Genomic DNA, 23,277 nt, shown 5'->3' with positions numbered 1-23,277 from the left:
TAGCATGCGCTGTATAACTCCTGGGGCCTTATGAGTTAAAATAGCAAATCGAGCAATTTCTCTCCCATTACGCTAACAAGAGTGGAACACTGATTTTTCTCCTTGTCAAGGTGGTATATGGCAAAAATCTATCTTCCTCACACAGAAGGAATAGATTGCAGGGTTGGAAATTATTATTATTTTTTAATTATCTCGAAGCAGCCACCAAAATGCGAGCTAATTAGCCATAATTTGTCCTGACTGAGCCTCTCCCCCCCCCCCCCAACATTCATTCTGAAATTTGTAATCGTCTCTGTGGTAACCTGAAGACGGTAAGAAATTGTAACGTATTAATGTCATTGTTTTCATGAAAGATTCGTCCCTGCCTTTGTGCCATTGGAAAAATAATAGGGTTTACTTGTGGCCCAAGGCCTGTGTAGGACTGCAATGTATCAAGTGTGACCTGCTGGAAAACAAAACCAATTCATATGCTTCATAGAAGGATGAGCTCAATCCCCACAGCAATATTTTGGAGCTACAGCCATAGCAGCGTGTACAATAAGCATAGCACGTTACAAAGAAATCCCACCTTACAGACGAGAGCTGAACATTTCATATTTCTCAGTCTGATTATATTTTAGTGGCGCTGTATTCAGCAGAGCTCAGCATGTACTGTCAAGGGTATGAGAGGGAATGTTTTACATTTCAATATTTTCCAAGGGTTTGGGCAGAATCCTTTGTATTCAAAGGGCAGGTAATTAGAGTAATTTCCATGCCTGAATAATGGTGATTAGGGATGAGCGAATCGAATCTGAGGAATATGAATTTGTTACGAATTTCAGGAAAAATTTGTAACGAATGCGAATATCGCCACAGTTCGATCGCTTCATTAAACTCCATTTAGTGCGGTCCAGGCTCCAGGGGCTGGGCATCTAACATGGTGGATCCACATGTGAGGACATGGGGCAAGGAACCCTGGAAAGGCGGGAATTACCTTGAATCACATGCAGCCATCCACCTCTGTGATGTCACATCCCTATATAATCGACAGCCCTCTTGCGGCCAGTCATATCAGCATTCTATTACAGAGAGAGAGAGAGAGAGAGAGAGAGAAAGAGCAGTGTGTGTTGCACAGAAAATCATTTTTATAGCAGTGATTCACCTCCCAGTCAGCGTTCTATTGCAGAGAGAGAGGGACAGAGAGCAGTGTGTGTTGCACAGAAAATAATTTTTACAGCAGCGATTCATCTCCCAGTCACAACAGCTTTCTATTGCAGAGAGGGACAGAGAGCAGTGTGTTGCACAGAAAAGCTTTTTACAGCAGAGATTCACCTCAAGCCTAAATCCAGCCTAGAAGCAATGATAAGGAAGGAGTGAGATTGAGAGACAAATACTGTTTTAGGCGTAGTGGAGCGTATTGTACTCTCCTCATATACGCACTAAGTATGTCAGGCAGAGAAGTGCCTGGACGTGCACAAAGGAGTTGCAGAGGCCTAAATTCATCAGGCAGAGGTCACAGCAGATTAGGGGCGAGTGGCAGCAGGAGTCGCAGCGAGAGGCCTGAGCTCCCAGTATCAGCTAGTGGTCGTGTCTCGACCAGCAACCCATCTGCCATCATCAATTGGTTAACACGGTCATCCACTTCATCACAAGTGACATCTAACACCATCAGTCAACAGTCGGTGGGTTCCTCAGACACAACGCTCAATGGGCATGGCCCGGGAGCAGTCCCTGTCCTATGCTGTTCCGTCCCCCACAAAAGTATCTTATGCTGTGGGTTCAGCACCACTAATTAGTGAAGACGATCTACTAGACACTGTTGAGGAACCTGAAGAGGACATCAGTGATGTGCAGACACAACTCGATGATGAAACTGATCGCACTTGGGAGCCAGGTGCAGAAGGGGCTTCATCATAATCAGGAGAAGAGGGTTGCAGGTTGCCCATGAGGCAGAAGCTGAGCCAGCAAGGTGGTACCATGGTTGGCAGTCAGCATGGTGGCAGAAGTGGAAAGTCTGTAGCCAAACGTGCCCGGGGTAGACCACCTGCTTTGCGTCAGTCTACCTTCCTGGGAGGTAGTGGAACAGGGGTTCCTGGAGTTGGCGGCAGTAGCAGTCAATCAGTGCGGACTGTTGGGGGTAAAATCAGCTACTTGGCGCTGTGGCAGTCTTTGATCAAGCATCCAGAGGATGTTAACCTGGCCACATGCAAGATGTGTCAGCAGAAGGTGAAGCGTGGCCAGGGTCCCAATGTTGGTACCACGGCCCTGCATCAACATATGCAGCACCACCATAAAGCGGCCTGGGAGAACTGTGGCTCCGATGTGGTGGTCCAGCCTGCTACATCACCCAGTGGCACACCACTTCCTGTTTCAGCCAGCCAAGGCTCCACCACCTCAGCCAAAGGGAGCTGTGTATCATACCATCTTCTGTCGCTCCAGATGCTCCTGCTCCTCCTACTTCAAGTCAGTCATTCCGCCAGCAATCCATTGGCGAACCCATGTCCAATAGACAACAGTATGCGCCCACTCATCCAACGGCGCAGAAGCTGAATGTGCTCCCGTCCAAGTTGCTGGTGCTGCAGTCCCTCCTTTTTCAAGTGGTGGACTCTGCACCTTTCAGAGAACTGATGGCTTGTGCCAAGCCGAGGTGGAGAGTCCCAACCCATCATTTCTTTGCGAAGAAGGCAGTAACAGCCCTGCACAATTCTGTGGAACAGAAGGCCGCTTCTGCCTCCATGCTTTCAGGCCATTGGTCCTGTGACAGTGGGCGACTCCCCCTCCTCATCCTCCACCTCCACTGCAGGTGCTTTCAGTGGCCCTCCAGCATGTGTGCAGGGCACGACGGTGTCAGTAGTAGTAGTGCTGGGCGGTATGACCTAAAACTTATATCACGGTATTTTTTTCAGGTTATGGCGGTATCACGGTATTACCGTGGTACCATGTGGAAAACAGTGTAGAAGTGCAGCGGCTGACAGATAACCCCTTCCCCGCCATGGCCCCTATAGCGGGTAAGGGGTTAACTGTCAGCCGCAGCGCTATCGTGATTCCCCCCACGGGCGCACTGTCAGCTATTTACATACATTGTCCGCCGCTGCAGTTTATAATCCCTGTCCCCAGCCGCTGCAGAGCCTTCTCCCCCTGTGACAGGCAGGCACAGGACATCTTATCTTCATCCCCGCTCTGTTCTCTGATACCCGAGCAGGGATGGGAATGTAAGAATCAGCAGAGCCTTCTCCTCCTGCAAGCGCTGAATGTACGGGCACGGCAGAGCTTCTGATCCCCGTCCCTGCTCGGGGATCAGAGAACAGAGCGGGGATGAAGATAAGATGTCCTGTGCCTGCCTGTCACATTTAGTGCTTGCAGGGGGAAGGAGGTCCTGCAGAGCCCGTGCCTGGGGACTGGTATGATAAACAAATAGCCTGTGGGAAGCGGAGAGGGGGGCTGAGCAGGGAGCAGGCTTGGGGCTGAGGGAAACATCAGAGCCAGGGGATGAAGTTTCTGCACTTTCCCCTGGCTCTGATCACTGAGAACAAGCAGCACCTGCAGGGGGAGAGGGGATGTGCACCGCATGTGAGCTCAACGGCTCCCGCTCCGGCACATCCTGCGGCTCCGTCACAAGTATTTCATTCGGGGGTGGGGGGAGGGGCCCGACCGGCATGCTGATATGGGCAAAAATTGATATCGTGCGACGAAAAAAAACCAGTATCCGGTATGAACCAGTATACCGCCCAGCCCTACGTGGCAGTATGCAGTGGAGATGGAGGCAGGGAGTTCCTCCGAGTCACTTGCACAAACAGCACGATGCATGCTCATTTGCTTACGTAGTGACCGCCGAATTGTCACCATTTGGCAGTGGGATGACTTCTGGCTCGTCATCTTATTGGACCCTCACTACCGGCACAAAATGTGGGCCTTTTTTACACCCACTGAGAGGGAGGACAAACTGACCTACTACAGAGACATCCTACGTAGTCAGTTGGCCAATGCCTATCTGCTCCATTGTCCATCCTCTTGCAGGTCTGACTTGGGGGGCCCTCTGTGCTCACCTTCCACTGCCATGGCTGCTGGGGTGGGGTGGCAGGAGCAGTACCAGTAGCCTCTGTCAGCAGTAGCCTGAGTCTACAGTCACTGATCAGTAGCTTTCTTCACTCGCATAGTGAAGCAACTCATCAGCAGCAGGTAGACCTGGAGCTGGACCTGAACCAGCAGGTGGTGGCATACCTTGACATGCCCATGTCAACACACCTTGAAGATCCGCTGGACCTCTGGGCAGCCAAACTACTAGAAGAGTTTGCAATGGAAAAGCTGTCGTGCCCGGCCAATAGTGTCCCATCAGAGCGGGTGTTTAGTGCGGTGGGGGCCATAGTAACCCCAAGGATAACTCGTCTGTCCATGAAAATGTGGAGAGACTGACCTTTGTGAAGATGAATCAGGCATGGATCAGCCAGGATTTCCACTCACCAATGCCTGATGCATCAGAGTGAATTGACCAAGGTGCCACACCAACACTTCACAAATATGAATAGTGCAAAACATATTTAAGGTGCTGTTCCCCAGTTACAGACATTCCTCAGCATCAAACCACAAGTAAGTATTGATGATATGCATTAGCTAAAACTTTTGTTAGGATAAAGTATATGTACCCAATTTTTTTTTTAAATCAAACAAGAGGAAAGTTGTGCAAAAAACACTATGTGCCACCTACACCACCAAGTATTGATGTGATGCAAAGACCTCTAAAAGGTGGAACGGAACAACTTATGGTCCATTGTAACCAGTGGGGGTAAAAACTTCCCCTGTAAGGCCCTACTCTCGCATTATTAACCCCTTCATGACCCAGCCCATTTTCACCTTCATGACCTGGGCATTTTTTGAAAATCTGACCACTGTCACTTTAAACATTAATAACTCTGGAATGCTTTTACTTATCATTCTGATTCCGAGATTTTTTTTTGTGACATATTCTACTTTATGTTATTGGTAAAATTTCACTGATATTTGCATTCTTTCTTGGTAAAAAATCTAAAAATTTCATGAAAATTTAGAAAATTTAGCATTTTTCTAACTTTGAAAGTCTCTGCTTGAAAGGAAAATGGATATTCCAAATAAATTACATATTGATTCACATATACAATATGTCTACTTTGTGTTTGCATAAAAAAATTGACAAGTTTTTACTTTTGGAAGACACCAGAAGGCTTCAAAGTTCCGCAGCAATTTTCCAATTTTTCTCAAGATTTTCAAAATCGTAATTTTTCAGGGCCCAGTTCAGGTTGGAAGTGGATTTTAAGGGTCTTCATATTAAAAATACCCCATAAATGACCCCATTATAAAAACTGCACCCCCCAAAGTATTCAAAATGACATTCAGTAAGTGTTTTAACCCTTTAGGTGTTTCACAGGAATAGCAGCAAAGTGAAGGAGAAAATTCTAAATCTTAATTTTTTACACTCGCATTTTCTTGTAGACCCAATTTTTGAATTTTTACAAGGGGTAAAAGGAGAGAAATCCCCCTAAAATTTGTAACCCAATTTCTCTCGAGTAAGGAAATACCTCATATGCATATGTAAAGTGTTCGGCGGGCGCAGTAGAGAGCTCAGAAGGGAAGGAGCGACAATGGGATTTTAGAAGGCCCTATGGTGCCAGAACAGTGGACCCCCCCACATGTGACCCCATTTTGGAAACTATACCCCTTATGGAATTTAATAAGGGGTGCAGTGAGCATTTACACCCCACTGGCGTTTGACAGATATTTGAAACAGTGGACTGTGCAAATCAAAAATTTTATTTTTCATTTTCACAGACCACTGTTCCAAAAATCTGTCATACACCAGTGGGGTGTAAATGCTCACTGTACCCCTTATTACATTCCGTGAGGGGTGTAGTTTCCAAAATGGGGTCACATATGGATATTTATTGTTTTGCGTTTGTCAGAATTGCTGTAACAATCAGCCACCCCTGTGCAAATCGCCTCAAATGTACATGGTGCACTCTCCCTTCTGGGCCTTGTTGTGCGCCCCCAGAGCACTTTGCGCCCACATATGGGGTATCTCTGTAGTCGGGAGAAATTGCATTACAAATTTAGAGGGTCTTTTTTCCCTTTTACCTCTTGTGAAAATGAAAAGTATAGGGCAACACCAGCATGTCAGTGTAAAAAATTTATTTTTTTACACTAACATGCTGGTGTAGACCCCAACTTCACCTTTTCATAAGGGGTTAAAGAAGAAAAAGCCCCCCAAAATTTGTAAGGCAATTTCTCCCGAGTACGGCGATACCCCATATGTGTCCCAAAACTGTTGCCCTGAAATACGACAGGGCTCCAAAGTGAGAGAGCGCCATGCGCATTTGAGGCCTGAATTAGGGATTTGCATAGGGGTGGACATAGGGGTATTCTATGCCAATGATTCCCAAACAGGGTGCCTCCAGCTGTTGCAAAACTCCCAGCATGCCTGGACAGTCAATGGCTGTCCGGCAATACTGGGAGTTATTATTTTGCAACAGCTGGAGGCTCCGTTTTGGAAACAGTAGCGTACCAGACGTTTTTCATTTTTTTGGGGAGGGGGGGCTGTGTAGGGGTATGTGTATATGTAGTGTTTTTTACTTTTTATTTTAGGTTAGTGTCAGTGTAGTGTAGTGTTTTTAGTGTACAGTCACATGGGCAGAGGTTCACAGCAAGTTTGCCGCTGGAAGTTTGAGCTGCAGCGCAAAATTTGCGCCATCTCAAACTTGCAGCACTCACTGTAAACCTCCGCCCATGTGAGTGTACCCTGTACATTCACATTGGAGGGAGGGGGCAAACATCCAGCTGTTGCAAACTCCGAGCATGCCCTTTGGCTGTCCGTGCATGCTGGGAGTTGTAGTTTTGCAACAGCTGGAGGAACACTGGTTTGGAAACACTAAGTTAAGTAATAAACTTTCAAGTGTTTTGCAACCAAACTTAGTGTTTCCAAACCAGTGTGCCTCCAGCTGTTGCAAAACTACAACTCCCAGCATGCATGGTCTGTCAGTGCATGCTGGGAGTTATAGTTTTGCAACAATTGCAACAGCTGGAGGCACTGAGGTAGGAAACGGACAATGTTTCCCAACTAGTGTGCCTCCAGTTGTTGCAAAACTACAACTCCCAGCATGCCCAGACTGCCCAGGCATGCTGGAAGTTTTAGTTCGGCAATATCTGAAGGATCATATGTTGCCGAACTACAACTTCCAGCATGCTTGGGCAGTCTGGGCATGCTGGGAGTTGTAGTTTTGCAACATCTGGAGGTCCACAGTTTGGAGACCACTGTATAATGGTCTCCAATCTGTGCTCTTCCAGATGTTAGAGAACTACAACTCCCAGCATGCCTGGACAGACTAAGCATGCTGAGATTTGTAGTTTTGCAACATCTGGAAGAGGGAAGAAGCATGTAACAAATGCTCCCAGACCTTTCTGGAACTTTTAATTTCGCATAATAATCATACTCTTGATACTATGGAACGTGAACTTGAAGACACTCAGGCATCCCTTATAAAGGAGTGTTCAAAAATGGAGTTGGAAGCTTTTAATAAAGAGCTTGATGAGAACCTTAATATATGGGAAAAAGACATTCAGACTATGAAAACCAAAAAATACCAACGAGACTCGGTGGACGCCCAATCCAACAGGGTCTATAAATGGAGACAGAACCAAACAAAACCCCTTGCTAGATCACTTTCGGTGTCCTCATTGGCATCTGTGGGGGCAGAATCAACAACATCATCTTCCTACAGACAGCAATTCTCTGGAAGGAAGAGAAAAATAGAACATAGCTATGGTGGAAGGAATACCTTTAGGAAACGCAATTACAATTCTCGTGACCAAAATCAGGTAAGTACCAAAGTCATTAATCTTACAGATCATGTACTTACTAAAGCCCAAAATGAAGTATTGAGTTTAGGGCTTACATTCTGTCCAACGGCAAAATTTGATCGCTTTACTGCCATCAAAGATTTGCAGTTGTTTGCACGTAAGCTAGCATTTAAAAAGATGTTTAATCATAACATTGAAGCTTCCAACTCTGATCTTTCCACCAGGACTGACCAAGAAGCGGTACGCACTTTGATTGAACTCATGGATGAACAAGAACCACAACCTACAGGTAAGTTTCCTACACACCTTTTACCAAAATCCAAAAATTTCCCGCAGCTGACACAGTTCCCAGAGATTGATCTTTTTGTCAAATTAGTCTCTCAGGAGTTCAATCAGATCCCAGAGACAATACAAAATGACAATTTGACATATCACCAACGTCAAGCATTACGTGAGATCCAATCCTTAAAAAATGTCATTATTAAACCGTCCGATAAAGGCGGTAATGTAGTGTTATGGCCCCTAGAAATGTATGAGAGGGAGATGTTACGCCAACTACGACAAGGCGACTGTTATAAAAAACTTACTTTTAATCCTACTTTAAGGTTTTTATCTGAATTAAATATTATTTTAAACCAAGCAGTTGACCAAGGCATTTTTTCAGCCAAACAGATGGAGGCCCTCTTACCAAAAAATCCCACGGTATCCTCCATCTATTTACTCCCTAAAATACACAAAAGTGCCACCTGTCCACCGGGTAGACCGATTGTGTCTGGCTGTGGAAATTTATGTGAACCGTTATGCCGCCTCATTGATTATCATCTAACCTCTATTGTAGAGACCCTGCCATCTTTTTTAAAAGACACCAATGATGTACTAAGAAAATTAGACAACTTGCAACTCGAATCCGATATGGTTATAGCTACCTGTGATGTGGAGGCACTTTACACTTCTATCCGACATAGTGACGGAATACGAGCGGTAAGATTCTTTTTGTCTTCCAGTGCCCTCGACTCTGATTTATGTAATTTTTTAATAGTGGCCCTTGAGTACATTTTGACTCATAATTTTTTTATGTTTAAGGAGTCTCTCTTCCTGCAGCTCCAGGGCACGGCAATGGGGGCATCTTGTGCGCCCTCGTATGCCAACCTGTTCCTGGGGCTGTGGGAGAGAGACATTTTTATTTCAGATCCCATTCCAGGTATAGAGAACATACAATATTGGTGGCGATATATTGATGATATCCTGTTAGTGTGGCAGGGACCGGTCACTGAACTACAAGACCTAATTACTAGGCTTAACCAAAATGACTTAAATATTAAATTAACCACCAATATAGGTACTACATCTACTGAATTCCTTGATGTTAAGATCATAAGAGATGACAACGGTTTCCTTTCCACTGACCTTTTTAGAAAAAGTACTTCTGCCAACACTATACTTCATGCAAAATCCGGACACCCACGACACCTAGTGAATAACATCCCAACTGGACAATATCTTCGGGCACGACGTATCTGTTCCAATACCTTGGACTTCGAGAAACAAGCTGAAGATCTTCAGGTACGTTTTAAAGAGAGAGGCTATAATGACAATTGTTTGACTAAAGCATACCATAGAGCCAAAAAGAGTGATCGCAATACTCTTTTACAGGTTAAAAGACGTACCACCAAACAGGATTCCGATACCGTTAGATTCATCACAACATACCACTCACGGACCCAAGATATGAACACAGCAATTGCAAAATACTGGCCCCTACTTACGACAGACCAGGTACTTCTTGGATGCCTTCCCAAAAATCCTTCTGTTACTTTTAGAAGGTCGAAAAATATCAAAGATTCTTTGGTTCGTAGTTACCATCAGGGACCTAATAAATCTCATCTTTTTGGATCAAAAGGCCCCAAATGGGGCAGTTTCAATTGCGGGCAGTGTGTTGCATGCGCAAACATAGAAAAGAATACTACCTTTGAAAATGCCAGTGGAATGAAATCTTACAAAATTACTCATCATATTAACTGTGCAACCAAGGGTGTAGTATACTATGCTAAGTGCCCATGCAACAAAATTTATATCGGTATGACAACACGCGAACTCCGCAGACGCGTGAGGGAACATGTTCTGGACATAAAAGCAGGGAAGGATGGACCAGATCCATTCTATCAGAAGTCTTTGGCAAGACATTTTAAGAAGTACCATGGCAGTGATTCATCTCTTTTACAGGTTCGGGGCATTGATCGGGTCTATGCTGGCCCTCGTGGCGGCAATTGGAAAACTCTTCTCGCTCAAAAAGAATGTAAATGGATCGAAATTTTGGGAACAAAAACTCCGGCTGGATTGAACGAGATCAACAGTTTTGCCTCCTATTTGTAAGTATAATCTATTTTTCTGTGGTTATTTTCATTATCTTTTACATTGCTATCACTACATCACTATCACTCTTCCTCCAACATCACTATATGTCACGATTTTCTCCATATGTCATTATCCCTCTTTTTGTGTTCATTCTTTCTTCTCCCACATTATGGTCATTTATTTTTGGCCCCTTCCCTTCACAACTTTTAGTCCTCTCGTATCCTTCTTCCCCCCTCCCCCTTCCCCTCCCCCATTCCTTCCTTTCTTCCCCCCCCCCCTTTCTCTCCCCCCCCCTTTCCCCTTCTCTCCCCTTTTTTCCCTCCCCCTCCCCCCTTTCCCCCCCCCCCTTTTCCCCTTCCCCCTTCCCCCCTCCCCCCTCTTCCCCTTCTTTCCCCCCCCTTTCCCCCCCCCTTTCTCCCCCCCCCCCTTTTTTCCTTCATGGTTCGCACATATACATACTTCCTGCACTTGTCCATCTATTCCTATTATTGTTTTCTCCGTCTCTTATGTGGTTTTTTTCTATGTTATGTGTATTTATTTCACTCAAATATCCTTATCTATGTTGTTCTCGCTGTTTGTAATTATGATATTCTCCTTTTTTCATTGTTGTAATTTTTTCTCTTTTTTTCATCCAATTATTGTTTATTTATGTAGGGTCTACAATACATCTTGCTCATCATTCTATCAATATGGCGGGAGACTCCCCTTTTTCTTCCTTTTCTCTCCTCCTTTCCCATGTTCCCCATCCTTATGTACTATTCGATATATCTTTAATGTATTTATTATTGTTGCTATTACCAGTAGTGTTGTCCAATTAACTATCTGTGGATGGTTCATGTATGTATTTTCATACAATATTGATTTGTCTTTCTTAAATTATGTTTAAAGCTATATGGGGGGCCCCCCACCTTATCATGTATGTTTATTCATGTGTTTTTTATAGTTATTTTTTGGCTATTATATTACCATCCTCTTTTATTGATGTACAATTCATATATTACATACATTTCATTTATCATGCCCTCCTCTATTTGTCCCCATATCCTATCACTTGGCAACATTAATGTATTTATTATTTTCCATACTTGTCACAATTATTTATTTATTTCATCACTTCCATTCATTCACCTTCCCAGCTTTAAATCCCATGGCATATTTGTACACTCAGGTCTAATTCATCACAGTATCCCTATTCACACCCCTCTTCATTTCCCCCCCCCCCTCTCTTCTTCCCCCCTATATACATATATATATTTTTTTCCTGCCCTTTCACTATTTTTGCACAAATGTGTTTATTTTCACGTGCACACACAGATCCTTACACAATTCATGCATCACATATATCCTACATGGTTGATTTAATTTAGATCCTATTGTTTCCCCTCATTAACTATTACCCTTTATACATCTTTTCATTCCCTTAAATTTATTATCGGCAGTCAGCCATTTTAGTGAGGCCACAGGCATCTTCTGCCTCTAGGGACCGGGCCCGGCGCACATGCGCCACATTATAGCACACGGCCATGTTTGTGTGGCCTGCGCCATTAGTTCCATCCCTGCGCGTCTCTGGCTCCCTATATGGGAGTTGAGCCAGCATACATGCGCAGTAGTGTACCCCAGGCGTGGACGGCTTACACGGCCCTCCTCTCGCGAGATTTCGGTCTCATTCACATGAGCCGATCCGCTCATGTGACCTGACGCCATTTCCGGTTTACATCACCCAGTGTCCCGTAACAGGTGCGTTCCTCACTCCTCATTGGCATACATTTACTACTTATAGCGAGACTATCCCAGTCCACCTAACTCCTTGACAAAGCCGCTTCCGGCGAAACGCGTCGGAGTTGTGGATGTGGATTGGGGTGAGTCCTGTGCCAGTTTTATACTAGACCGTTTCTTTCCTGCATATTATTCCTTGTTGCTAGTCACCACCTAAACTTGCTGCTATCTATCTGCTGCTATCTGCACTATTGCTGCCCATTGCCTGTTGGTTGTTATTGCTTACTATTAGCACTATACCGTGTTACCCAGGTGTTATTATTTTCCCTTCTTTAGGCTGCATGTTCAAGTCCTTGTCCACTTCATTTGCACGGTTAATTAATTTTTTAATTTTTAAATCTTTTCACTTGTTGCAACTCACTTGAGTGTCATGTTTTATTCATTTACCTTTTGTTTTGGTTATTAATCCATAATTTTATCACATATAATTGGTTGCCCTCACCGGCCATTGCGTGGTAATTTATTTCCACAAGTATTGCACATCTTTTTTGCACATTTTGCACTACGCCCTTCCCCCCTCCTTCCCCTCACCTTGTGCATGCAACCCTTGCAGATATTAATTTATAATTTATTTATGATTTATAAACTATTAATTGCAGCTCACTACTAGCATTGTGACTTCGCAAAGAACTATTTTATCTCCTTATTTATTATATTGGCATACAGGCTCTCACCCCAGCATCCACCTTATACTTTCATATTTATTTTTTTATATATTCTATATATATTTTTTTACTACCGTTTATGAATTGATTCTGTGATTTTAGATATACATATATGTATTTTTTAAACTATACATTTCAATAAAATTACTTTTATACATGATTATACTTGTCATAAATTATTTTTAACTGGGGTATATTCACTATTTATTGTGTGGTCTTCCACACCTGTAGGTTGTTGTTAACATCTGGAAGAGCACAGATTGGAGACCATTATACAGTGGTCTCCAAACTGAGGACCTCCAGATGTTGCAAAACTACAACTCCCAGCATGCCCAGAAAGCCAAAGGCTGTCTGGGCATGCTGGGAGTTGCAGTTTTGAAACTCCCAGAGGCAGCAGTGAAATCGCTTTACGGTGATCTCACTGCTGCCAATGAAGATGCCGCACTGCTGCCGGAAACTCACCTCCGGGACGCAGCGCCGCCGGGACCGCCTGGAGGACACCGCTCGCCGCCGGGACCGCTCGGGACACCGCTCGGACGGGTAAGTGACACCGGGGGACGGGTCAGGGACACTTAGCAGAGCGGTGTGTGTCCCGATCCCCGTGATCGGGACTCACACACCGCGCTGCTAAGTATTTTCATAGCGAAACGCTGCTATCAGCTAGTCAGATTTGACCAGCTGATAGCAGCGATCGCTGGGGGTGGGGTGGGGGATGAAACCCCCCGAGGTGGCATGGTAAGATGGCTGGCTATCAGTGATAGCCACCATCTTTCCGGGCGCTGCGGGGTGCCGCGAGTAGCGGCAAAAATGTTCATGACGTACCTGTATGTCATGGGTCGGGAACACCTTGCCACCCATGACGTACAGGTATGTCATAGGTCGGGAAGGGGTTAATTCCTTTCTTGGCAAGTGGTTACTCGCCCACACAGGAACCTCTCCCTATTTCCTCCTACAAACACTGCCATTTCACAGGGTTTTTAGGTGGAAATAGGGAGAGTTTCCTGTGTGGGGCCGCACTTTTTAGGGCGAGTAACACTAGCCAAGAAGGGAATTAATAGGGCGAGAGTAGGGCCTTACATGGGAATTTTTTACCCCCACCTGCTACACTGGACAATACATTGTGTCCCTTCCACCTTTTCGAGGAAAGTGTTACTCGTCTTAAAAAGGGCGGCCCCACACACAGGAACCTCTCCCTATTTCCACCTAAAAACCCTGGGAAATGGCAGTGTTTGCAGGTGGAAATAGGGAGAGGTTTCTGTGTGGGGCCGCCCTTATTATGGCGAGTAACACTTGCCAAGAAGGGAATTAATAATGAGAGAGCAGGGCCTTACAGGGGAAGTTTTACCCCCACCGGTTACAATTAACTATACGTTGTTCCCTTCCACCTTTTAGAGGTCTTTGCATCACATCAATACTTGGTGGTGTAGGTTGCACATGGTGTTTTTTGCACAACTTTCATTTTGTTTGATTTAAAAAAAAATTGGGGTAAATATATTTTATCCTAAGAATATTATTAAAAGTCATGTTTTACGTAATGCATATCCTCAATATTTACTTGTGCACACTAGCACTTTTTCAAAAGATACCCTTTTCTTCTGCCTACCTGCCTCAGCTACTATTCTGATCCTGCCACCCGCCTGATGCCACACATCTGATGCCAAGTTTTTCACCCACCTTTATCACCGGGTACTGGTATTAACACCCACCACCCCACTATGTCACCGGGTCACTTTCAGGATTCCTGATGCTGCTGATGCTACCTCCAGGCTGTCTCATACTGCCACCATATGTTCTACTCATGCTGATGCCAGCTCCAGGCTCTGTCATTGTGCCACTCTGCGATGGTGATTCTAATAGTGACGCCTCTAATCTGCATAGTGACGCCTCTATTATTTCACTAACCCAGCACACACCCTATGCGTGTTACAGCAAGGCAAAGTGTTCTACAACCCTAGTGAGGCTCTCTGTATGTCAGAAATAGACATTTTTAATACAGATTTGCCACAAATAAATTTGGACTGAACCAAATTTTTTCGGAAAATTCGGCGAATCATCCGAATCTAATTTTTCAAAAATTCGCTCATCTCTAATGGTGATGATGTCATATTATTAAGGTGACATTTTACATAAGCCGGGACGGGCATTTTACATAGTTTATAATAATAAGAGGGAAATGTTAAGCTGTAGATGTAAGAATTGTTCATAGTTGCTCTATCTATAGTATGGACACAATGTAATGAATTTTGAATTGTTGGGTGTGTTCCCATATCGCAGATTTGTTTCAGAAATGTCATTGTAACTGGAAAGCCACTGCATGTTAATGGGTTTCTGCAGCATTTGCTTTGAATTTTATCAAACCCATCCAGGTGGTATTAGGCTGCGTTCACATAATGATTTTTGTATCCACCGAGTTCATACGATTCTGTTCTTGAAAATTTTATAGAATCGTATATCTAGATCAGTGTTTCTCCAGTCTGCCAGCAAAATTACAACTCCCATCATGCCTAGAAGACCAAAGGCTGGAAGTGCATGCTGAAAGTTGCAGTTTTGCAACAGCTAGAGGCATGCTGGTTGGGAATCACTTGACTTCTACTGACAAAACTTTTCCAATACATATACCATTTACATATTTACCAGATTTTTTGTAGGATGGAAAGTCATGATTGACCTAAATTTTTCATCCTGATTCAAAAATGTTTTTCAATCATATTCATTCTTTTAACATTATTGTCTATATAAAATAGCATTGAATCATAGTACTGTACAAATTTTTTGTGTTTACACATGCGCTATAGGTTTGGAATAGTGTATAAAGACTGAGAAAGATAAAAATGGATATGATTTTTCTTTTTTAAATAAAAAAACAAAACTTTGTGAAAATATACTACCATTTGTCTGACAAGCATAATTTTTAATGCATCCACAAATGAAAAAATAGTAAGCTTAAAAACAATTGCTAGAACTTTAGGGTAGATGTCCCCAAAACTGTCTAATATTTAAACTATGTTCTCACACAGTGGGGGAAATAAAGAAGAGCATGTGCACCAGAATTCTGACTTCAAAGTGCAGAAAAAAACTGGCACATGTATTATTAAGCAACAAAAGAGAATAAAGATGTTAAATGCAGATGTTCAGTGCACCACCAAGAGGAAGGTGGGCATGTTGTTGCAAAAATGGGAGGTGACTTAACCCCTTAAGGACGCAGACCATTTGGGCCTTAAGGACGCAGACAATTTTATTTTTACGTTTTCGTTTTTTCCTCCTCGCCTTCAAAAAATCATAACTCTTTTATATTTTCATCCACAGACTAGTATGAGGGCTTGTTCTTTGCGTGACCAGTTGTAACGCCATCACTCACTTTACCATAAAATGTATGGCGCAACAAAAAAAATACTATTTGTATGGTGAAATTAAAAAGAAAACTGCAATTTTGCTAATTTTGGAAGGTTTCGTTTTCACGCCGTACAATTTGGTGAAAATGACATGTGTTCTTTATTCTTTGGGTCAATACAATTAAAATGATACCCATGATAACATACATTTCTATTACTGTTGTGCTTAAAAAAATCGCAAACTTTTTAACCAAATTAGTACGTTTAAAATCCCCCTATTTTGAAGACCTATAACTTTTAATTTTTCCGTATAAGCGGCGGTATGAGGGCTCATTTTTTGCATCGTAATCTGTACTTTTTATTGATACCATATTTGCTTATATAGAACTTTTAATCTGTTTTTATAAAAATTTTTTGGAATAAAATGTAATAAAAAAGCATCTATTTTGGACTTTTTTTTTTTTTACGTTCACGCCGTTCACCGTACGGTATCATTAACATTTTATTTTAATAGTTCAGATATTTATGCATGTGGCGATACTAAATATATATAAAATATTTTTTTAACACTTTTTGGGGGTGAAATAGGGAAAATGGGACAATTTACGTTTTTATTGGGGGAGGGGGTTTTTCAAATTTTTTTTACTTTATTTTTTTACTTTTATTTTTACACTTTAATAGTCCCCATAGGGGACTATTTATAGCAACCATTCGATTGCTAATACTGTTCAGTGCTATTTATAGGACAAACCACTGATCAGCATTATCGGTCATCTTCTACTCTGGTCTGCGGGAAGGCAGATCAGAGCAGAAGACGCCGGGAAGGCAGCGGAGCCAGATGAGGGGACCTGCGGCTGCCGTGCTGGATGATCGGATCGCCTCGGCAGCGCTGGGGGTGAACCGATCATCCATTATAGTGACCGCGATGCTGCAGATGCAGTGATCTGTATTGATCATGGCATCTGAGGGGTTAATGGCGGACATCCGCAGGATCACGGATGTCCGCCATTACAGGTGGGTCCCTGGCTGCGATCAGCAGCCGGGACCTGCCGTGCATGATCCGGGCAACGCTCTGATGCTTGCGGTTATGCTTAGGACGTAAATGTACGTCCTGGTGCGTTAAGTACCACCTCACCAGGACGTACATTTACGTCCTGCGTCGTTAAGGGGTTAAAGGGGTATCCGGTGGAATTTTTTTTTTTAAATCAACTGGTGACAGAAAGTTAAACAGATTTGTAAATGACTTCTATTAAAAAATCTTAATCCTTTCAGTACTTTTTAGCAGCTGTATGCTACAGAGGAAAATCTTTATTTTTTGAATTTCTTTTTTGTGTTGTCCACAGTGCTCTCTGCTGACACCTGATGCCTGTATCAGGAACTGTCCAGAGCAGGAGAAAATCTTCATAGCAAACCTATGCTACTCTGGACAGTTCCTGACGTGGACAGAGGTGTCAGCAGAGAGCACTGTGGACAAGACAAAAAAGAAATTCAAAAAGCAAAAGAATTTCTTCTGTAGCATCCAGCTGCTAAAAAGTACTGGAAGGATAAAGATTTTTTTAATAGAAGTAATTTACAAATCTGTTTAACTTACTGGCACCAGTTCATTTAAAAAAAAAAAAAGTTTGCCACTTGAGTACCCCTTTAACCCCTTAACGACGCAGGACGTATATTTACGTCCTGCGCCGGCTCCCGCGATATGAAGCGGGATCGCGCCGCGATCCCGCATCATATCGCGTCGGTCCCGACGCTCATCAACGGCCGGGACCCGCGGCTAATACCACACATCGCCGATCGCGGCGATGTGCAGTATTAACCCTTTAGAAGCGGCGGTCAAAGCTGACCGCCTCTTCTAAAGTGAAAGTGACCCGGCTGCTCAGTCGGGCTGTTCGGGACCGCCGCGGTGAAATCGCGGCGTCCCGAACAGCTTGCAGGACACTGGGAGGGCCCTTACCTGCCTCCTCGGTGTCCGATCGGCGAATGACTGCTCCGTGCTTGAGATCCAGGCAGGAGAAGTCAAGCGCCGATAACGCTGATCACAGGCGTGTTTATACATGCCAGTGATCAGCATAGGAGATCAGTGTGTGCAGTGTTATAGGTCCCTATGGGACCTATAACACTGCAAAAAAAAAGTGTTAATAAAGGTCATTTAACCCCTTCCCTAATAAAAGTTTGAATCACCCCCCTTTTCCCATAAAAAAATAAAACAGTGTAAAAAAATTAAAAAGAAACATATGTGGTATCGCCGCGTGCGCAAATGTCCGAACTATAAAAATATATCATTAATTAAACCGCACGGTCAATGGCGTACGCGCAAAAAAATTCCAAAGTCAAAAAAGCACATTTTTGGTCACTTTTTTACCATTAAAAAAATTAATAAAAAGTGATCAAAAAGTCCGATCAAAACAAAAATCATACCGATAAAAACTTCAGATCACGGCGGAAAAAATTAGTCCTCATACCGCCCTGTACGTGGAAAAATAAAAAAGTTATAGGGGTCAGAAGATGACATTTTTAAACGTATAAATTTTCCTGCATGTAGTTATGATTTTTTTCCAGAAGTGCGACAAAATCAAACCTATATAAGTAGGGTATCATTTTAACCGTATGGACCTACAGAATAATGATAAGGTGTAATTTTTGCCGAAATATGCACTGCGTAGAAACGGAAGCCCCCAAAATTTACAAAATGGCGTTTTTTCTTCGATTTTGTCGCACAATGATTTTTATTTCCGTTTCGCCGTGCATTTTTGGGTAAAATGACTAATGTCACTGCAAAGTAGAATTGGCGACGCAAAAAATAAGCCATAATATGGATTTTTAGGTGGAAAATTGAAAGGGTTATGATTTTTAAAAGGTAAGGAGGAAAAAACGAAAGTGCAAAAACTGAAAAACCCTGAGTCCTTAAGGGGTTAAAGGGGTACTCTGCCCCTAGACATCTTAGACATCTCAGATCGCCGCAGTCCCGCTGCTGGGGACCCCCGGGATCCCCGCTGCGGCACTGTGCTATCATTACAGCACAGAGCGAGTTCGCTCTGCACGTAATGACGGGCAATACAGGGGCCAGAGCATCGTTACGTCACGGCTCCGCCCCTTGTGACATCACGGCCCGCCCGTTTCAATGCAAGTCTATGGGAGGGGGCGTGGCGTTCGTCACAGTGTGTTTTTTTTTTAAGTATTCCAATCCATGTTAGGAAAATTTACCACACTGAAATTCAATTTTAAGGTCTTCTTTCACGCACTAGTTTAGGCTATTATGACACTATTTTTAGTTTAGAAATTACCTACCCTTTAACTGCTACCCATAAAGATAAGATAAATCTGAGGAAGATTTATCAAAACCTGTGCAGAGAAAAGGGTTGACCAGTTGCCCATAGCAACCAATCTGATTGCTTCTTTCATTTTTACACAGTCCAGAATGAGCGGGAAGAGCAAACACAAGGCAGACTGCAGGGGAGAATCATGTACAGTGCATACTGTGGCAGTTTGGCAAGGAAAGGGTGTAATATCCTTGCTAACTCTGGAGAATGCTCCACCTGTGGCCTGATTAATGAGGTATCAGGAAGGGGAAGTGTTTTTAAAAGGAAAAGAAACAGAATAGTTGGGGCTCTGTCTGCGAAACAGCACCTCGCTGTAGGGGGAGACACTCGGAACCTGTTGAGGAAGCACACAGCTGGAATCTGTGAGTGGTCCAAGAAGTGGTGTGAACTGTGAGTAGCAGGTGGCAGGAGTCACATGTTTAACTGGCTGAGGGTAGCTCACCAGCTAGTAGTCAGGGCATGCTGATATGTGTAGTAAGTGACCAGACGGTCTAGGATTTTATTTTGTTCCTGCGTTATGTTCGTTTTCCCCCTGCAACCTGTCTAAATAAAGCTGGCAAGGTGCCAGGCTTGCATGAATAACCGTTGTCTGCGGTTTTATTGAGTGGAAACGTGTCCCGTGGCAGTGTCCATGACGATCCCGGAGCTATCCCCAAGGAGGAATCCTTACAATACGTAGAGTTTTTAGACCTTTCAATTTTTTCACACTTCGTTATGCTGCGGCCTTGTACTAAAACAAAACAACAATATCAAAGGTCCCCAATCATTCTGCACTCAATACCCCATAGTGAAAACTAAATGTTAAAAATCTTGAATACATAAGTATTCAAACCTTTTACTCAGGACTTAGTTGGAGTCCCTTTGGCAGCATCCGGTCTTCTTGGGGATGAGGCCATAAGGTTTACACAACTGGATTTGGGGATTTTCTGCCATTCTTCTCTGCAGATTCTCTCAAGCTTTGTCAGGTTATATAGTGAGTGTCAGTGGAAGACATTTCAAGTCTGTCCAGAAAAGTTGAATTGGGTTCGAAGTCAAGACATTCCACACACAGAATCTTCTTCCAAACAACGGTGAGATCAAAAGCAGGTGCTGGTAACACTCAATGGGAAGATACGTTGATAAATGTATCTTCCCATTGAGTGTTAACAGCACCTTCTTTTGACCCCGCCATTGTTTGGAGGAAGCTGCTGTATGTGGATTGTATCGATCTTGGCGTGGAAGGGCTGCAGGGATACTACATTTTTACACTGTTTGCAATGTTACACTTGGTTGGTGTAACTATCTATGGTAAGCGCTCATCATAGCATGCGGTTACCTAGTCTCAGGGATAACACTCCACAAAGCGCTGCTTCTTTTGTTTTGCAATCAAGGACCTTCACAGAGTTGCCCCTAAGCAACTCCTGTGTTGTCTTGGTTGTGTGGTTAGTGTAATTTTCTTGTGAAAGGTAAACTTTAAGCCCAGTCTGGATCAGGTTTTTATTAAGAATATCCCTGTACTCTGTCCCTAAACCCTCACCAGTTTTCCTGTCCCAGCCGCTGAAAAAACCCCAACACATTGGTCCTGCCCCCACAATGCTTCACTGTAGGGAAGGTATTGGGCAGGTGATGAGCAGTATCGACGCTGCCCCCACCATATTTTACTGTAGGGATGATATCGGGCAGGTCATGAGCAGTGCCCTGGTTTTCTCTAGATATGACACTTAAAATTGAGGCCATAAAGTTCAAGCTTGGTTTTATCAGACCAGAGAATATTGTTTATTGCAGTCCAAGAGTCCTTTAGGCACTTTTTTTTGCAAACTCCAAGCGGCTTTCACATGTCTTTTACGGAGCTGAAGCTTCTTTCTGGCCACTTTGCCACAAAGACCAGATTGGTGGAGTGCTGCAGTGATGGTTGACCTTCTAGAAGTTTTTCCTATCTATACACAGGTTCCTTGGAGCTCAGCCAGAGTGACCATTGGGTTCTTGATGTCCACTCTTATCAAGACCCTTCTCCCCTAATTACTTAGTTTGGGGTGGCAGCCAGGTCTAGGAAGTGTCCTGGTTGTTCCAAACATATTCCATTTAAGAATTATGGAAGCAGGAGCATAGCTATAGAGTATCAGAGGTAGCATTCGCACCTGGGCCCTGGTGCCTAAGGGGGCCCCAAAGCACAACTTCCCCATAAGAGACCAGTATTATAATTGGTATATGGGGCCCTGTTTCAGATTTTTGCATCGGGCCCAGAAGCTACAAGCTACGCTACAAGGCCATTGTGCTCTTTTGCAATACAGTTCCCGTATCAAGTTTTTGATAAAGAACAGATTCCTCAAATCCAGACTAAACTGTATCAAAATGTGTGTACAAATTTTAATCCATATATGGTTGAAAACCATATACGGTTTGAAAAATGTTGTCCCGTTGCATCCGTTTTTTAAGAAAAAAAGTATACGTTTTTAACTTTTCACTCCATTATGAATAAAGTTTCACTTGTTTGATTGAAATTCCAAGAAAAAAACTGTGCAAAATTAAAAACTGTATGGTGAAAACCGTATGGAACTGTATGCACATACGGTTCTGTACAGTTCCCATTGACTCCCATATAAAAAAAAGTATACGTTTCAATACGGTTTTTCACCCGGACCAAAAACAGGCTACGGTTTTGGGTATGGGAAAAAAGTGACAAAACCATACGAGATGCAAAACGGACACAACCGGATGCATCTTTTGGCATACGGTTTTCAATAGAGCATCAATTCCTTCCGTTTTCAATACGTGCGGTTTTCAAATTGAAAACGTATATGGGAACTGTATTACAAAAACGTGGTGTGAACCCAGCCTTAGTGCAGTAGAATTTTTTTGTACTCTTCTCCAGATCTGTGTCCTCTACACAATCCTGTACAGGAAGTTTTCCCCTCTCATAGCTTGGTTTTTGCTTTGATGTGCATTGCCTGCTGTAAGGCTTTATAATAGACAGCATTTTAGCCATGCCAAAGGGTATGTATACCTAGGTCCATGGCACTTTTCAGTTTCCTTTAATAACAGCAAAGATTTCCAACATTCTGTTTTCACTTTGTTATTATGGGGTATTGAGTGCAGAATGATTGGGGAAATGTGCAGTTTGTTTATTTTTATTTTAGCAAAAGGTTGCATCATAACAAAATGTGAAAAAATTCAAAGTATCTGAAAACTTTTTGTGTGCATTGTAGGCTGTGTACAAGTATAGAGAGAAAATAAAGCTCACAAAGCACACTGTAGAGCAGCCTTTTATATTTTTATTTTTTTCATTTTAGAGTTTTATTTCCAAAACATAAAAGAAATAACAGCATATGATAAGCAATTTCCATAAAGCGAGTAATCACAAAGAACCAAACATCAGCAACTTAAAGGTCGGATGTAGACGTCTCCACCTACAGGTGGAGAGTAGAGTCCCATTAATGTATTAAAGTCATACAAAAGCAGAGCAGTACATACATCCTATCATTAAACAATGCAAACAAGGTGCTAGTAAGAAATATGTTCAACCAGTCGCTTATTGTAGAAATCATAGTCATTACTCGGTAACTCCAGCAAAAAAGGTTATGAAGAGCAAGAGAGAGAACAAGAGAAAAGGAGTGAGCAAGTATCCGAGTCAGGAAAGTCCAGGAAGAGAAGGAGTCAAGAGAAGAAAACCAGAACAGGACGGTAAGAAACACAGATATACATAGGGTGTACAAGACAGGGACCACCAGGAGGGGAAACACACAGGACACCAACAAGAGGAAAAGGGATGGGAGATGGGGCTGGCCCTGTTTGGGGGTGAGGTGGACTAACTAGGGAGGAGCGGGAGCGAGCAAAGTGCCAAATTCAGCCAATCACACCATGTTTTCGTGTAACAGTCATTCTCAGCAGGGGTCACAGCCATCAACTCCTCCATCCTCTGGGTGTTTGTCAGCTCGGCCAGCCATTCACCAACAGTAGGGGATTCAAGGGACCTCCACTTATGGGGAATGACCGCACGCGCCGTTTGGAGCATATAACTAAGCAGGGATTTCCGTATAGAGCTATACCAGG

The 23,277-nt window shown here is 43.3% G+C and overlaps 1 protein-coding gene across 5 annotated transcripts in view; it reads left to right on the top strand.

Moving 5' to 3' along the window:
- LOC130273075 (uncharacterized) overlaps positions 1 to 12,808 on the top strand; it is a 99,580-nt gene extending 86,772 nt beyond the window's left edge. For 3 of the 5 annotated variants that reach the window (XM_056519277.1, XM_056519276.1, XM_056519275.1), the window contains 5 exons: positions 8,028 to 8,092; positions 9,143 to 9,366; positions 9,457 to 9,579; positions 10,027 to 10,172; positions 10,813 to 12,808. In XM_056519277.1, coding sequence (XP_056375252.1) covers positions 8,065 to 8,092; positions 9,143 to 9,366; positions 9,457 to 9,579; positions 10,027 to 10,172; positions 10,813 to 11,044 — 753 coding nt within the window. In that variant the 5' untranslated portion in view covers positions 8,028 to 8,064 and the 3' untranslated portion in view covers positions 11,045 to 12,808. Of the gene's footprint in view, positions 1 to 8,027; positions 8,093 to 8,641; positions 8,785 to 9,142; positions 9,367 to 9,456; positions 9,580 to 10,026; positions 10,173 to 10,812 lie in introns of all 5 variants that reach the window. The other 2 variants (XM_056519279.1, XM_056519278.1) reach the window with 1 other exon arrangement.
- The last annotated feature ends 10,469 nt before the right edge of the window (positions 12,809 to 23,277 follow it).

Source organism: Hyla sarda, chromosome 5, assembly GCF_029499605.1.
Source record: "Hyla sarda isolate aHylSar1 chromosome 5, aHylSar1.hap1, whole genome shotgun sequence".
NCBI lineage: Eukaryota > Metazoa > Chordata > Amphibia > Anura > Hylidae > Hyla > Hyla sarda.
Note: the sequence above shows the minus strand (reverse complement) of the source record. Positions and strands in the feature narration are given on the sequence as shown.